This window comes from Myotis brandtii, unplaced genomic scaffold, assembly GCF_000412655.1.
Source record: "Myotis brandtii unplaced genomic scaffold, ASM41265v1 scaffold927, whole genome shotgun sequence".
Taxonomy (NCBI): Eukaryota; Metazoa; Chordata; class Mammalia; order Chiroptera; family Vespertilionidae; genus Myotis; species Myotis brandtii.
In genome coordinates, this window is record NW_005371823.1 from 323,684 (window position 1) to 342,117 (window position 18,434).

The window sequence follows — 18,434 nt, forward strand, 5'->3', positions numbered from 1 at the left end:
TCGATTTGCATATTATGCTTTTATTATATAGGATAGTGGTTATAAATTTCAACCTCAAGACTCTTGGCAAGAATACCATACACACCCTTTGTAATATTGAGCGTGACTTTGGTGGTGGTGATTGGAGGAGAATCACTGATACCAGAAATATTAATTATTATAATTCTTTGTACACAATCGTGCTTTGTTTTTCAAGAAGAGGAATGAAATTGCCTAGTGAAATCTCAGGCTTAAATACAATATAAATAATTGAAATGCTATAGTATATTAATATAAAAAGAAAGCTTAACTTAATTTGATCTTGAGCTGTAAGTAACTTAAGTTATTAGAGACAAAAGTCCAGACATGTTTCATTCCTGTGTGATGAGCTTTTCTCATTGGGAGTAGGTAGAGAGTATCTGAACCCTTCGAGCTATTTAATCTCTTGATTTGGCAGCCATTACAGTAAATTATATGAATACATCCCTTTTCATCTTTCTGGTATGAAATGACTGATATATAAAGGCAATTCATCCCTCCAGCTTCTTCTGCATGCCACTGTTTTTCTACCTTCTCAAGAGAATACCCATAGCAATTATTGTCTTTATTTAAGAAAATACACATTATTATATTAAGTGTTCAGAATAGTTAAGTAAAGTTAGTATTTTGTTCTTTTCTTGATGCCTCCTTTATCCCTCAAGGCTTTGTTTCCTTTTATTCTTTTTTCATTAAAAGATTATTCTTTCCGTTTTTCTATAATCAATGTCTTCAACCACTCTTGATCTCATTTCTGATTATTCTCTTTTGTATATTATCAAAAGGCACCTCAGAAATACCTAGGAGCCTCAACAATTGCTTTAAACTATCTGTAGCACTACTAAATTTATAAGGCATAAAGCAAAATGGAATTTGTAATGTAAAAACCTTTGTAAAAACAATACCATTATAATGTTGATAATTTTCTTCACCTTTTTAAGCTTTATTGAAATATAATTTACATACCATAAAATTCACCTGACTTAAATATAGTTTACTGATTATATATAGAATTATGCAATCACCAACCCAGTCAAAGTTTAGAACATTATCATCACCCCCCAAAGAAGCTGTGCTTACTTACAGTTATTCTCACTCCCACCCTGCCCTAGACAACCAATACTCTACTTTCTTTTTCTATAGATTTTACTTTTATGGACATTTCATATAAATGGAACCATATAATATGTGGTCTTTGTGTTTGGCTCTTTTCACTTAGCATGATGTTCATATATATTGTAGCATGTATCAGTACTTCATGCCTTTTTGTTGCTGAGTAGAATTCTAAATGGATATAACTCATATTGTTTACCATTTACTAATTGATATACATTTGGGTCTGTCACATTTTTGGCTGTTCTGAATAATGTTGTTATGAACATTTGTATACAAGTCTTCTGTGGACATAAACTTTCATTTCACATGAATAAATATGTAATAGTAGAATTGCTGGATTATATGGTAAATCTGTATTTAACATTTTAAGAAACTGGCAAACTGTTTTCCAGAGCAACTATACCATTTTATATTTCCACAGTAGTGTATGAGGTTTCTAGTTTCTCTACATCTTTCTCAACACTTATCTGTTGTTTTTATTATAGCCATTCTAGTGATTGTGAAGTAGTATCTCATTGTGGTTTTGACTTGCAATTTTTTAAGATGTAAAGTCCTTCACTCTTTAAAAAAAGGCAACATTGTATGTTCTTTAAAAAAAACTGTTTTAGTCTATGAAGAAATGAATATTTTTCTATATAAAAGGGAGATAGACTGTCAATAAATGTTATCTTCTAAAGGCAAAATATTTAAATTCTATAGATTTAAAAAATTGTCTGTGTGTGTGTGTGTGTGTGTGTGTGTGTAATCAGGGTTAATTTATGAGTAAAGGATTCTGGTAGTCTGTACTAGAAAAGGTTGAACTAAAGACAGAAGGTAAAAGCTGTTTCAACTAATTATCACTTTTACATAGTATTGAATGGACTTATTCATTCAATATGTACATATAGAGCACTTTGTATGTGCCAGGTGGTGGTGTAGGCCCAGGGAATGTAAAAATGAAAGCAAGCAAGATACCATTTTTCAAAGAGTTTATATTCTAGTAGAGAAGACATATGCTAAACAGACATATACTATATATCTAGTAGTAGCAAGTATTATCAAGAAAAATGGTAGGGAAGGGTAAGGAGATAGGGAAGTGAAGTTAGGTACTATTTTAGAGTATGGGTCAGGGAAAGTCACTAAGGAAGCAAACCATCCTATCTAATAAAGAGAGAATATGCAAATTGACCACCACACCATCACAAAGATGGCGGCACCCATAGCCACACGATGATGGCACCCAGTCCCTTCAGCCCCGCCGGAGTCCCCCAGTCCTTTCAGCCCCGCCAGTGGGGTGGCAGGCACGTGGTGCGGCCAGACCTGCCTTCAGCCCCCCAGCTGCCCAGGGCCAGCCTGAGGCAAGGCAAGCCTTGGATGTTGGCTGCCCAGCTGATGCCCGAGGTGCAGGCAAGCCTCGGATGTCGGCTGCCCAGCCACTCAGGGCGGGCCCGAGGCACAGGCAAGCCTCACATGGTGGCTGCCCTGCTGAAAGGGTCGCCTCCCGCCCCGAAGGCTCCCGGACTGTGAGAGGGGGCAGAGCGGGCTGAGGGACCCCCACTCCAGTGCATGAATTTTCATGCACCAGGCCTCTAGTAAGAATATATGAGGGGAAAGCATTCCTCAGGTACAGAGTACCACAAATACACAGAGCCTTGTGATGAGAAATTTTATCATCCATCCTCCAATGATTAGGCAAATTTGGGCCTAAAATAAGCATAAAACATCTTTGGTACATTAGAACAAAGGACTTAACTTAAAACCTGTATTTTTTATTTTTTAAGAAATATGTTTTTATTGATTCAGAGAGAGGAAGGGACAGGGAGAGAGAGAGAGAGAGAGAGAGAGAGAGAGAGAGAGAGAGAGAGAAAAACATCAGAGAGAGAAGCATCAATGAGAGAAATGTCCATCAGCAGCCTTCTGCACGCCCCCTACTGGGGATCAAGCCTGCAACCCAGGTATGTGCCATGACCGGGAATTGAACCAGCGACCTCCTGGTACATGGGTTGATATTCAACCACTGAACCACACCAGCCGGGCAACCTGTATATTTTTTAAATGTGGAATTATAATTTCTGCTTAAAAAATCATCCTATATAATAAAAGCCCAGCGACAGAATGGCGGCACGACCAGTCAACCAGTCGCTATGGTGCGCACTGACCACCAGGGGGTAGACACTCAAAGCAAGAGCTGCCCCCTGGTGGTCAGTGCACTCCCACAATGTGAGTATCTGCTCAGAGGGAGGGTCCACAGCTGCTCGGCTGACCAGGATGAGCGGCAGTCCCATAGCAGGCCCATCCCCACAGGCCACGCCCCCCCACCAGTGCACGAATCCTGTGCACTGGGCCTCTAGTCTATAATAAAGGCGTAATATGCTAATTAGACCGGACAGCCGAACAGCCTTCCGGACATCCTTCCGGAAGTCCTTCCAGATGAAGCCACAGTGGTGGGGACCGAGGCAGAGGCAGTTAGGGGTGATTAGGCAGGCAGATGAGCAGTTAGGAGTGATCAGGCAGGCAGGCAGGCGAGCAGTTAGGAGCCAGCGGTCCTGGATTGTGAGAGGGATGTCCAACTGCCTGTGGGATTGGGCCTAAACTGGCAGTTAGACATCCCCTGAGGGGTCCCGGATTGCAAGAGGGTGCAGGCCGGGCTGAGGGAGACCCGCACCACCCCCATGCACGAATTTCATGCACCAGGCCTTTAGTATAATATAAATGAGATACTGAATATAAAGCATCTCTAGTTCCATATTAAGTGATAAAATGGTGGTAACTGTCATTTTATTGGAAATTGTTATTGTCACACCACCCATTTTAAGCTTTCAAAATTAGTTTTCAGATTAGTATTCTTTTATTTTTTTAAATATATTTTTATTGATTCCAGAGAGGAAGGAAGAGGGAAAGAAAGATAGAAACATCCATGATGAGAGGGAATCATGGATTGGCCGCCTCCTGCAAGTCCCCCACTGGGGACCGAGCCCACAAGCCAGGCATGTGCCCCTGACCGGAATTGAACCCGGGATCTTTCAGTTCGCAGGCCGACACTCTATCCACTGAGCCAAACCGGCCAGGGCTCAAATTAGTATTCTTTAGTAATGTTTGTTTTCTGTATCTTTTAAAATTTGTAAAATCTTAAATCAGTTACTAATGCTTTAGGAATGTTATAATCTTCCTGAAATAGGACCATTACCTCACCTTTAGGCTATTATCCTTTAATTATTATTCTGTTTATTTTTAACATATGAATGACATTAGAGACCTCTTTCTCTAATTACTTTTATTTCTCAAGGTTCCTTTGTGAGAAAGGCAACTTCATATTATTTTATTTATTTGTATTAAGCATTTTTTTTGGGGGGGGGGTTGTTTTGTTAATCCTCACCAGAGGTTAGTTTTTCATTGATTTTTTAGAGAGAGTGGAAGGGAAGGAGGGGGGGAGTGAGGGAGGGTGAGAGAGAGAGAGGGAGAGGCAGAGAGAGAGAGAGAGAGAGAGAGAGAGATAGAAAGAAAGAAACATTGATGTGAGGGCCAGGGATTGAGCCTGCAAATGAGGTAAGTGCCCTTGCCCAGAATTGAACCCAGGCCCTTTAGTCCGAGGGCCGATGTTCTATCCACTGAGCAAAACCGGCTAGGGCAACTTCATATTTATTGATGAGTTAGAGTCCAAAAAGTTGACTTTTTATAGATTGTGTAATAATCAGGTTGCATCTTTTGACAGAAACAATGGTCTACCTAATAGTAATTAATTTCCAGTGGTCTTAGTTGGTTTGTTTTTTGCCTCATTTGTGTTTCATGGATACAGTTTGTTCTTATCTTTTAAGGATTTTTTTAAAGTCAGATTTATTGAGATGTAATATACATCTAATAAAATTTTACACGGTTTATATTGCATGGTTTTGACAGTTGGGTAACTGCCACCATAATCAAGATATAAAAGTTTTTTGTGAGCTTTGGTCATCGCTAATGTCAATATTTTTAGATAGATATCTATGGATGTATATGTTTCCCTCTGGAATTGAGCTTCTGCCCTCTTTTCTGAAGTCTATAAGCCTGGCTGCAGGCCTCTGTGAGGCAAGTGGTAGAATAAAGGTTAGAAGTCTCAGTATTTACTATGTAAACTTTCACTTGTTCCTCTTCCCCACCCCCGTTTATAATATGTTCCTTGCACCCTCATTCATGACTGGTGTTTCCCATCCCAAAGACTGTGTTTTAAATTTTCCATACTATAAAACTAGTCTTTTACTGGAATGGTGAAGGGGATGTAGGGATGGATCTAGGTGTCTTGAATGGATATTCATTTTACTTGTTCTTAAGTCCACCTTTATCCTCATATAGTGAGGTCCTCAGTATTGCCAATTACTGAACCTTTTGGGGATTCTCCTTTTCACCTTTCCTTGCTGCTGATTTAGGATTTAGCTTTCTCAGATCTGCCAAGTCATTTATCACTTCTGCTTTGCCATTTGCAAAATGTTGTTGCCATCATTTCCTCTTCTTTATCTTTATGGGTTTTATGTGTTTAAAAACTTTTTCTGTAATTGTAATGGGATCTCAGGGAAGAGTGGAAGTGTTTAGTCTGCTATTTTTAAATGTCTCTCTTCCTTAAAAAAAAAAAGCCTTGACCAGTGTTGGTTGTTCAGTTGGTTGGAGCATTGTTCTGTATACCGAAAAGTTGCTGGTTCAATTCCTGGTCAGGCCACATACCTAAGTTGCAGGTTCAATCCTGGATCTCTCTCTCTCTCTCTCTCTCTCTCTGTCTTTCTCTCATCCCTTCTCTCTAAAGTCAATAAGCATATCCTCAGGTGAGGATTAAAAATAAAAAGTTTACCTCATGAACAAACCCTTTATGATCTAGATTCTGCCTATCTCTTCCAGCCTAATTTCTCACTGTGCTGTAATCCACCCCCAGCCTAAGCTCCAGTCACATGCATCTGCTTAAGATAATGCCAGACAAACTATGTTGCTTCATTCCTTTCAATTCTGCACATGCTGTTTGTTCTTTAAGACTTTCCTCAGTGAAGTTTTGCTCACTCATATGGATGCCCCTTAGTCAATGCTTATTGTTGTACTGTAGTTATTTATTTACTTTTTTAAAAGTCTCATCTGAGAGGTTTCTTACCCTGGGGTACATTGGATTATTTTTTTTTAAAGGTAGAAGAAAGCTTTGGAGAACTAGCTACAAGAATGAAAGAAAAATGTAAAGGTTAGGCATAAACAAGTCAGATATATATAGTTTGATTTTGGTTCCTCATTCTGCTGCTTGGGGTGGTATATGTGATTTGGCTCCAAAATTTTAGGCTTCTGTAGATTTGGATGCCATAATTACTACTACTATACACATAGACTTGATTTCATGACCTGTAAATTTAAATTTAATATATGGCTAGTGATATGGAAAATGGGGAGATTGACATTTTGTGGTGGGCCAAAATACATGCCATGTTATTATTACTGGTAGTGTCTAAAAAGAATGAGAACAGAAAGAATCTTAATTTCCTGAAATGCCCTGCTCTGTATTTAAGGTTTTTAAAAGTGTGTAAATTAGAACTATGTTCTCTGCTTTACTTATAAGCCGTTTTTACATAGTGAGCTGTTTTGTATTTTTATATTTGTATTAAGGAAATGATCAGGCTCTTTTGCTTTTTGTATTTTCCATTTATTCTTTTTATTTTGTTGTCTAGGTATTTAAGAGATTATGGCATCTGAAACCCACAATGTTAAAAAACGGAACTTTTATAATAATATTGAGGATCATTCCATTGATCGTCCTAGAAAAAGGATCTCTAATTTCACTAATAAGAACATGAAGGAGGTAAGTCCACAGTTTCTAGGTAACAGGTAAGACAGTATTTTAGTCTATTCAGACTAAGAATACTATGACAGAATACTATAGACTGGGTGGCTTTAAACAACAGAAATTTATTTCTTACAGCTCTAGAGGCTGGGAAGTTCAAGATCAAGGCCCAGACAGATTTGGTGTCTGGTGAAGGCCTATAGATGACTGTCTTTTCACTGTGTCTTACATGGTAGAAGGGTTATGAGAGCTCTCTGGGGTCTTTTATAAGAGCAGTAATCTCATTCATGACCCAGTCACCTCCCAAAAGCCTTGCCTCCTAATAGGATTTCAGCATGAATTTTGGGGAGACACAGGTTTTTCATTTCCTCAGAGACAATTTAAACTATTAGGTGTATGGTTAATTCTGGTTAAATTATTTAAAAAACAAGAGGTACCAATTCTGTTTAACTTGCCAGAATTAAGTAGAATTAATGAAATATTGAAAACTTTGTATTCTGAAAGCTCTAAAAAATTTTTGGCCAGTATACTGTTCTGATAGGATATAATTTTGATATTTTAGTTTAATGTTAAAGAGGAATCTTAAAAGTGTTTTTTGGTCACCATTGTAAGGCATATCAGCACTGATATAATTTCTCTTAAACCACATTAAAATTCAACTTATTAAGTACCCTGTAAATATACCGTAATATGTGACGAGTGGCATAGAAAATAGGGAGATAGATATATCAAAAACATCTCTATACAATGTTGTTGTAACTAATGATTGAGATAAAGCATTAGAACAGAAAAAACTTTAATCTGAAAAACTTAACTGTTGAATCTCAGATTTGTTAATATCAATCACAAAGTTTACATAGCTTTATTTAAAAACTTAAATGTGCTACAACCATCTATTTTAATTTTTTAGGTTAAGAAATCTCCAAAACAGTTGGCTGCTTACATAAATAGGTAAGAGCATCTTTAAAGTTTGTGGGAAACAGCAAATGTTGAAAACTGGATAAGAGTAAAAATGGTGCCCTAACAGGTTTGGCTCAGTGGATAGAGCGTTGGCCTGTGGACTGAAAGGTCCCAGGTTTGATTCCAGTCAAGGGCATGTACCTTGGTTGCGGGCACATCCCCAGTAGGGGGTGTGCAGGAGGCAGCTGATTGATGTTTCTCTCTCATCGATGTTTCTAACTTTATCCCTCTCCCTTCCTTTTTATAAAAAATCAATAAAATATATATATTTTTTAAATGGGGAAAAAAGTATTCCCTTTTATTATAATAATTAACTTATTCTCAAACATTTCCTTTTTGCTAGTCACTGTACTAAACACATCAGTATTATCTTTAACTAGAGGCCCAGCGCGTGAAATCGTGTGGGACTCCAGACCCGCCGCACCACGAGACCCGGACCCATCAATACACCTCCTGGTGACCGGTCATTTGGTCATTATGGTGTTACGGCATTACGACCACTGGCCTTTTATAATATAGATACTTACCACAGTCCTACTGGGTAGGTTTCATTGCCTCCTAACAATTGATGAGGAAAACTAAAGATCGGAGAAGTTAAGTGATTTATTCAGGATTATGCACCCAGAAAGTGGTAGAAATGACATTCATTCTCAGATCTACCAAACTTTCTAATAAACCACTGTTTCTCAAAGTGTGATCTGAGGACCCTGGAGGTTCCTGAAGCCCTTTCAGGGAGTTTTTGAGGTTATTATATTCATATCAATACTAAGACATTATTCACCTTTTTCATATTTATTCTCTTACAAGTGTGTAGTAGAGTTTTCCATAGGCTACATTTAATATCACAATAGATTGAATGGAGAAGGAAATAATGAGAATCCATCTGTCTTCTGTTAAATAAGATATTAGATATTTGTAAAGATGTAGAATAGTGCCATTCTTCTCACTAGGTGTGTGTGTTTGTATGTATGATTTTATAAAAATATTCTATGTGAGCCCTGCCGATATGGCTCAGTTGTTTGGGAATCATCCTATGCACCAAAAAGGTTGCTGGTTCAATTCTCAGTCAGGGCACATGCCTGGATCCCTGTTTAAGGGAATTGATGTTCCACTTTCACATCAGTCTTTCTCTTTTTGTCTCCCTTCCTCTCTCTCTAAAAATCAGTAAAAATATTTTTTTAAATGTGTTAATCAGTAACAAGTCTATTATTTTTTAAATTAACCCATTTTCTCAGTTTTAGTTCCTAATACAGTAAGTATCAATAAATATTTCCCACATAAAAAAATTATTTTGAGACCTCAAGAATTTAAAATTTTTTTAAATTAAATTTTTTGGGGTGAATTGGTTAATAAAATTACATAGGTTGGTTTCAAGTGTTCAATTCTAATACATTATCTGTATATTGCATTGTGTGCTCACCACCCAAAGTCTATTGTTCTTCCTTCACCAACTCCCTTTATCCTTTACTACCTTCCCACCCGCCCCCCTTTTCCTCTGGTAACCACTATACTGTTATCTATGTCTATAGTTTTGTTTGTTTGTTCATTTGTTGTTTTCAGTTTTATATCCCACATATGAGTGAATTCATATGGTTCTTGACTTTTTCCATATGACTTATTTTGCATAGCATGATATTCCCAAGATTCATCCATGTTGTCAGGAATGGCGGTATTTCATCTTTTCTTGTGACTGAGTAGTATTTCATTGTATAAATGTACAACAGCTTCTTTATCAAATCATCTCTCGAAGGACATTTCCGTTGTTTCCTTATCTTCGCCACCGTGAATAATGCTGCACTGAACATGGAGTACATATATCTTTTAGAATAAATTAAGTTTTTAGATACCCAGAAGAGGGGTTGCTGGATCATAGGATAACTCTATTCTTAGTTTTTTTGGGAACGTCCATAGTGTTTTCCATAGTAGCTGTACCAGTTTACATTCCCTCTAGCAGTGAATAAGGATATCTTTTTTTTAAAAATATATATATTTTATTGATTTTTTACAGAGAGGAAGGGAGAGGGATAGAGAGTTAGAAACACTCATGAGAGAGAAACATCGATCAGCTACCTCCTGCACATCCCCTACTGGGGATGTGCCCGCAACCAAGGTACATGCCCTTGACCAGAATCGAACTTGGGACTCTTCAGTCCACAGGCCGATGCTCTAGCCACTGAGCCAAACTGGTCAGGGCGAATAAGGGTATCTTTTTCTCTCCAACCTCTCCAACACTTGTTATTACTTGTCTTGTTAATAGCCATCCTAACAGGTGTGAGGTGGTATCTCATTGTAGTTTTGATTTGCGTTTTCCTAATATCTAGTGAAATTGAACATCTTTTCATATATCTGTTGGCCATTTCTATGTCTTCTTGGGAGAAGTGTCTGTTCAGGAGACTTCAACAATTTTTAAGAGTGCAAAGCATCCTGAGGCCAAAACTTTTGAAAACCACTATACTAAACCATGAGATGTGTTCTTTTGTGGTTTCTTATTCAAATAAAATTAAGTATACTTTAACTTAATAAAAATAAACTTTAAAATATTCAAATATGTATAATTATTTGTCACTTTGTTAGAAAAAGTTTAGGTGATTAGAAACTGTTATAATTTTCTTCCTCCAAAAATGGCCTGTAATATTTCATTTTAAAAACATCTAGTTATTATGCCTCTTTATTTTCATTTGGTATAAAGTATCGTCCTGTTCATTGCTTTTCAGATGGTTTGTAATTTCCCTCTTTAATCTAAAATTTAAGATTTTTTAAAAATTCTGTTTACTTCTAATTTTACTGGATTGTAATCACTAAATGGGGCCTATTAAATCTTTCTGTTTAAAAACTTTTAAAGGTTTTCATGTGGATCTTTTTCATTTTTACAGAACAGTTGGACACGCTGTTAAGAGCCCAGATAAACTACGTAAGGTGATCTACCACAGAAAGAAAGTTCATTATCCTTTTCCAAATTCTTGTTTTAAAAAGAAACAGTCCCCTAGAAGTGGGAGCTGTGACATGCAAATAAAGAAAATGAACTGGCTTGTGCAGACCACCTGCCTGAAAAATTACACCATGATAGTCAAACATATTTGCCTAACTCCAGTGATTCTGGTTCTTCACAGACAGAAAGCGCATCATCAAAATACAGTGGTTTTTTTTCTGAGGTAAGTTAAGTTTGTAAACTTAACTTTATTCTTGCTATACTCTTGTTTTTTTTCTTTGCCATATTCTGCTATTTGAATAATTGTCACCCATTGAATTCAGATTTATTTGAATGATCGTAACTCCTGACACAATTTTCCTGATTAACCAAATTTGACTCAGTAGTTTATTTCATTTCTCTTAAGTTAGTGATATCTGAGGTGACTTCAAATGATTGACAAGCTGCTGTAAATACCCAGAATGACAGGTTGGCCAGTAGAGATTTAAAGGAAGGTAAAAGGAATCTTGCTTACAAAGTAGACCACCAGCCTGGCTGGCGTGGCTTAGTGGTTGAGTGTCGACCTATGAACCAGGAGGTTACGGTTTGATTCCCATTCAGGGCACATGCCTGGATTGTGGGCTTGATCCCCCATGGTGGGTGTAAAAGAGGCAGCTGATCATAGATTCTCTCTCATCATTGGTGTTTCTACCTCCCTCTCCCTCTCCCTTCCTCTGAAATCAATAAAAATGTATTTTTTAAAAAAGTGGATCACCAAAACAAGTTATTCAAACACATTTTGTTGGGCTCTCAAAATTACCTAGTAGAAGTTTTATTTTGGCAAACCTACTAAGGTATGCTGTTCTTCTGGCTCTGGCAAAATTAGTTATTCGAATAGGCTCAAGGGAATTTTGAGGGAATGATAAAAACATTCTAAAACTGGATTGTTATGATGGTGGCACAACTCTGTAAATTCGTTATAATAATATTGAATCACACACTTTTTTAAAAAAAATATATATTTTATTGTTTTTTTACAGAGAGGAAGGGAGAGAGATAGAGAGTTAGAAACATCGATGAGAGAGAAACATCGATCAGCTGCCTCCTGCACATCTCCTACTGGGGATGTGCCCGCAACCCAGGTACATGCCCTTGACCGGAATCGAACCTGGGACCTTTCAGTCCGCAGGCCGACGCTCTATCCACTGAGCCAAACCGGTTTCAGCTGAATCACATACTTTTAATGGATGAGTTTTATGGTCTGTAACTGATATCTCAAGAAAGTCACTTTTTATAAGAATCATTTAAAAAAATGGTTTAATAAAATTGGTAAACACACATGAATTTATAATAATTATTACTTGTTTATTGTATATGTTGTAGAAAATAAACCCAAAGGAAAAAATTATCCATAATCTCAACATTTGGAAATAACAGTATTAAATTTTATTTATTTATTTATTATTTTCAAAATAAATTTTTGATTTCAGAGGAAGTGAGAGAGAGAGAGAGAGAGAGAGAGAAACATCAATGATGAGAGAGAATCATTGATGGGCTGCCTCCTGCATGCCCCACACAGGGGATTGAGCCCCTAGCCTGGGCATGTGCCCTGACTGGGAATCGAACCGTGACCTCCTGTTTCGTAGCTCGATGCTCAACTGCTGAGCCATGCCAGTTGAGCTTTATTTATTTATTTATAACAAAGCAAAACATTTTTTTTTCACTCTAAGAAGGATTTTAACAGAAACAGTATACCTGAATGACACGTATATGTGAGTTTAAATTTAAGAACAATATACACTACACAATGCGTAATTGTTATTAGTGTGTAACATACTATGGGTGAACTAAAAACGATTTATTTTATAAATTATTGATATTTAAAAGAAAAATGGTAGCAAATAAGGGAAAATACTGGTAAAAAAATAAACAGGTCCTAATTGTATTCAGATCCTTTGTTTACAATGCTCAACTGTAATTTATATACAGGCAGTCCTCAGGTTATGTCGTACTCGACGTATGTCATACGTCGTTTTGTGGTTACATTGCCATCTCCCATTTATTTATAAAAAAAAAAAAAAGTTCCGTCATTTCGATGTATGTACATATGTTTTTTATTATTTGTTTACCACAAGTAAAGATCAGGAACTGTTATCTTTCTTTTAAAATTTTTTAATGTTTCACTTCATTACTGCTGTGTATGTGCTCCATGTGAGTGATATAGGTGCTTATGTAGGTGGGTTCCGACTTTCGCGTTATGTCCCACCATAGGAGTGGATCTCTTATGTAACCTGAGGACCTACTGTGTATGTATGTATGTATGTATGTATTTATTTATTTATTTATTCATTTATTTATATGTTTTGTGGGTAAGTAAATGGAGTCACCTTTGTATAATTTTTTTCTTTTTAATTTTTATTGAATTTATTGGTGACTTTGGTTAATAAAATTGTATAGGTTTCAGGTGTGCCTATAATACATTATATGTATGTTGTATTGTGTGCCTACTACCTCAAGTCAAGTCTCCTTCCATCACTATTTATCCATCACAATACCTTCTTCTATCTGCCCCCACCCTCCTTTCCCTCTGGTAATCACCACCTTTGTATAATTTTAAAATATGTCTACCAGAATAATTTAATTAAGAAAATTATTTCATATCATGTTTCAGTGTGCTTTTTAAGAACTTAGATTATTACCTTTCAGGTTTCTCAGGATCATGAAACAATGGCACAAGTTTTGTTCAGCAGGAATTTGAGATTGAATGTAGCTTTAACTTTCTGGAAAAAGAGAAGTATAAGTGAACTTGTAGCTTATTTGGTGAGGTAAGTGTGACCTTTTTGTTCAATAAAAGTAATTTCTAGTATGCTATTTAGAAGTGCCTCTTCTTTTTTGTTATTACTGGCTAAAATTGTAAACTTCTATGTTTAGCTTCAATGGAAACAATATAGTTTAAATTACATTCAACTCCAGTCTAAGAGTAACCAAAATAAAGGAAACCATCAATTTTATCAGACCAAATAAAGCTGTTACCTTCTCTAAGATTCTTATCCATTATACCAAGAGATACCAGTATTGGAAAACTAAACCTTTAAGAATCCCCCTTTAAGTAAAAATTTTAAATATTACCTTCTCAAATGTTACCTTAGTGAGGCCTTCCTTTGCCATCTTATTTAAAAACTAGAGGCCCATCACAAAGAGATTCGTGCAATAGGCCTTCCTTCCCCTGGCTGCTGCCACCGGTTTTCCTCTGGCACCCGGGACCCAGGCCTTCGCTCCGGCCGCAGCAGAGAAGCCAAGCCTCTTCAGTCTTCAGTTGTCTTCAGTCTTCAGTCTTCGCTCCGTGCCTGCATATGCAAATTAACTGCCATCTTTGTTGGGTTAATTTGCATACTCATCCTGATTGGCTGGTGGGCATAGTGGAGTGACACCAATTTGCATGTTTCTCTTTAAGTGTAGATATACATTTTCTTTATTCCCTATCTTCCTTCTGTTTTATTTTTCTCCATAGCACTTAACTACCATCTGCATGTTCTATATATTTTACTTGTGTATATGTTTAATAGAGGCCTGGTGCACAAAAATTGTGCACTCATCAGCCCGGCCTATGCCCTCTCGCAGTCCAGGAGCCCTTGGGGGATGTCCGACTGCTACGAAGGCAGGAGAGGCTCTCGCCAGCTGTGAGCCCGGCTTCTGGCTGAGTGGCACTCCCCCTGTGGGAGCGCAGTGACCACCAGGGGGCAGCTCCTGTGTTGAGCGTCTGCCCCCTGGTGGTCAGTGTGTGTCATAGTGTCCGGTCATTCCGCCATTCGGTCGATTTGCATATTAGCCTTTTATTACATAGGATTGTCTGTCTCTGCCTTCTCCAACCCACCTCCAATTCTCTCTCTCTCTCATACACATACTAGAATGCAAGTCCTATCTCTTTGTTTACTGATGTACCCCCAGCATCTGGCTAATAATACACACTTGGATTATTTGTTGAATGAGTGAATTTCTCAAAGGCAGTGTGAAGGTCCAGGGAGCGGGCCTAAGCCAGCAGTCAGACATCCCCCGAGGGGTCCCAGACTGCGAGAGAGCACAGGCTGGGCTGGGGGACACCCCCCCCCCCCCCCAGTGAACAAATGTCCTGCACTGGGCCTCTAGTATGAAAATAATTGAAGAAATTATCTCTCTAAGTAATGCTATTCTTTTTGTACCCACAGGATAGAAGACCTTGGAGTGGTGGTGGATTGCCTTCCTGTGCTTACCAATAGGTAAAAATTTTTTCAGAAAATAAATTAGTTTAAAAAAGACAAATTATGACCTATTCATATTTTTATGACTTGTATTTATTTTAGTTTACAGGAAGAAAAACAATACATCTCACTCGGCTGCTGTGTAGACTTGTTGTCTCTTGTAAAGTCACTACTTAAAAGCAAATTTGAAGAGTAAGTGCTGATCTGAATCTCAAGTCATTTTTCTTTTTCAACAGTATGTGCCCTGTGAATGCATTAGTAGTAGATTGAGCTCCATAAAACATACATGGTTTCTCTTTTTAAGTTGCTTATAGTCCAGTTAGGAAAAGAATATGAAATGACTGAAGACAATTACAGAAGCATCTATAAACAAGTTATATAAAATACAGTTTTGTGAAATAAACGTTTAGAAGAGGGAAAGGTCAATGTAATATATGTGTTGGGTTATTTTTGAGTAGTGGAAGTATTTTTTTGTAAAGGCTTCTTAGATGAAAATACTTGAATTTTGTAACAAAATGTCGTTTCAGATATATAATAGTTGGTTTAAACTGGCTTCAAGCAGTCATAAAAAGGTGGTGGTCAGAACTCTCGTCCAAAACAGAAATTATAAATGATGGGTGAGTATACCTTTAAGGATAACCTTATGCTTCTAAATTTTATTTTATTTTACTTTTTTTTTTTCAGAGAAGTAGTTGGATTTAACTAGGTGATAATTTTATTCTGTGATCATCAGTATATAATATTCTCTTTATTTTCATGGAAATATTAAATTGGGATACTGTTCATATGTGAAAATTACACATAGAAGTTGAATTTCAGAGCCCAGTAACCTCTTCTTCTAGCAGAATCCTGCTCTTCATTTTAGAAGGAAAAAGTATAGCAGTGATTTAACCATTGTAATGTGTAAGAGAGAGTCTTTAGTGGATAAGTAATGAGGCTCAGGAATGGAGGTATCCTGCAGAGTCCTTTGGCTACCTAGACACTAACCTTAGAATCCAATTCTAAAAACTATATTAAAATCATCACTAGAGGCCCAGTGCACAAAATTCGTGCATGTGGCGGGGGTGGGGGGCGTCCCTCAGCCCGGCCTACACACTCTCCAATCCAGGACCCCTTGGGGGATATCCAACTGCCTGTTTAGGCCCGATCCCGAAACCGGCAGTCGGATATCCCTCTCACAATCCGGGACTGCTGGCTCCTAATCGCTCGCTCGCTTGCCTGCCTGCGTGATTGCCCCTGACTGCCCTCCCCTGCCAGCCTCATTGCCCCCTAACTGCCCTCCCCTGCCTGCCTCATCACCCCTAACTACCTCTGCCTCAGCCCCCACCACCGTGGCTTTGTCCAGAAGGACGTCTGGAAGATGTCTGGTCTAATTAGCATATTACTCTTTTATTAGTATAGATAATTTGAGTATTGCAATTAGATTTAGTATTGCACTTTGAATATTGCAATTCTAAAAATTATATTATAGTCATCATAATTTGAGTATTGCCTTGCTGTGAAAATATGTAGGTATTCTACCAAATGAATAAGATTATTATGAAGCTACTAAAAATATCTCCCAATGGGCTCCTTAAAGTTTATGGTTTTCTTTTTAAACTCTCAAAATGTCCTACTTTATACCCAACAACAAGTTGACTATTAGTAAATGCTTCATGCCTAGTATTCCTATCTGCATTAACAAATACCTTTAATTTCTGTGATTGGCATGTATTATTTTAAAGAGTTGCCTGACTTCAGTAGTATAATATTCTCTGATAAATACTTAAAAAATTTAAAACTATTTTCATTAAATGTATTTACTACCAAAGTTCATATCATATTATATTTGCATTTTCTTTTTTCCTCCTAGAAATATTCAGATTTTAAAACAACAATTAAGCAGATTGTGGGAACAAGAAAACCATCTTACTTTGGTTCCAGGATATACTGGTAATATAGCTAAGGTAATCTATATTTAAGCTTAAAAATTTAAGGTTTAAATCAATATTTAAGCTTAATTAAAATTTAGAAGTAATATGTTAGTATTATGCATTTATAAATGAATTCTTTCAAATCTTGAGGTAAAGTAATTCAGTACTATTCAGTAAGATCTATAGTCAATTTCATATTTGCAAATGCTTATGGTCTTCTGGGTATGGATGTGACTTTGACAGGGAGCACAAAATTACCCATTGAATGTGTTTGATATACAGCCACAGAAATAATGTGCTGGAGGTTGTTTAATGACCTAGTTCCAATCAAAGAAAAATATTTGAAAAAGTTAAAAATCCAGGTAAGGAAGGCATCTGAAGATTAAGTGAGGAATACAATTAAATGGTCTAATTAAATGGTTTGGGGGTGTTATATTTTACTTGACTATTGCTAATATCATGCTCTTTGGGAAAGTACACTGTTCAAATCACAATATGAATTTGATATTGGTCTTTATTGATTTATTTGTCTCTTAAAGGAAAAGGTACATTAGATTTTAATATTTAAACTCCAGAAAATATTGGTATATAAAACATATAATTGCAGAAAAAAGTCATTGTTAAATGTTTCCACCCTTTTACTGAGCATATTGCTATCATAAATGGGCATTAGTCAGAAATATAAAATTGTTTTTTAATTTAAAAAATATAATGTACTGAATAAGAGGATTTATGTTATAGACTTACTTGTAAAAATTTTCTTGGATACTTTTCAAGGAAAGAAGCAAAATGATCTACCAAACATGTGTCTTACCACTGTGTATAATTTAACTTTGTAGAATTTTTAATGATTAAAATATTATAAACAGATATCCGTTTCCCAGAAGTATTTTTATTTTCTGACAAATAAATCAATAAAGACCAATATCAAATTCATATTGCGATTTGAACAGTGTACTTTCCTATTGAGTGATTAAAAGTTCTGTGAAGTTCCTTAAGCTATGATATAAAAAAACCTCTTTTACAAGATTAAACACTCAATTGTAATTTTCTTAAAGTTAGAAATCAGAAAGATAGGCTATCATCAAACTGAAAGAATTGTGAATGATTTAATGATCTTGCCTAGTTATAAAGACAGAATTGCTTGATCACAAGAACCAAACCATTTACTCAGCACTTAGCAAACATTTATTGAGCCCTTGTTGTGTGCCAGGCCCTGTGCTAAACAAATGCAGATTAAAAAGTTGAGTACACCACATCTTTTACCCTCAAAAGGTTACAAAGGGAAACTGAGGCAAATCAAGTGACAAAAAGGGAGAAGAAAGGGGTTGTGTATATATGTGTTTACTAGCTAATGAAATGTTTTTGTTTTATTTTCTAAGGATGTAGATGCTTATTTATTACAGTTGCATTGAAAGACTTCATCTACTAAAGAGCATTTGGTTATTCAAAACATCCCTGGACTATATGATTTCCAAACAAGTCTCATTGGAGAACTGTGAACTATGAAAGAAATCAAC

General features: G+C 36.7%; 1 protein-coding gene across 1 annotated transcript; it reads left to right on the forward strand.

Annotated features, from left to right (window-relative positions):
- Positions 1-6,271: 6,271 nt before the first annotated feature.
- Positions 6,272-18,434, forward strand: KATNBL1 (katanin p80 subunit B-like 1). The gene is given in 11 exon segments (XM_014532954.1): positions 6,272-6,304; positions 6,783-6,913; positions 7,806-7,846; positions 10,729-10,859; positions 10,862-11,007; positions 13,470-13,588; positions 14,969-15,019; positions 15,104-15,193; positions 15,529-15,618; positions 16,854-16,947; positions 18,297-18,434. Coding segments are annotated over 10 exon segments (912 nt in total). The 5' UTR covers positions 6,272-6,304; positions 6,783-6,796; the 3' UTR covers positions 18,330-18,434.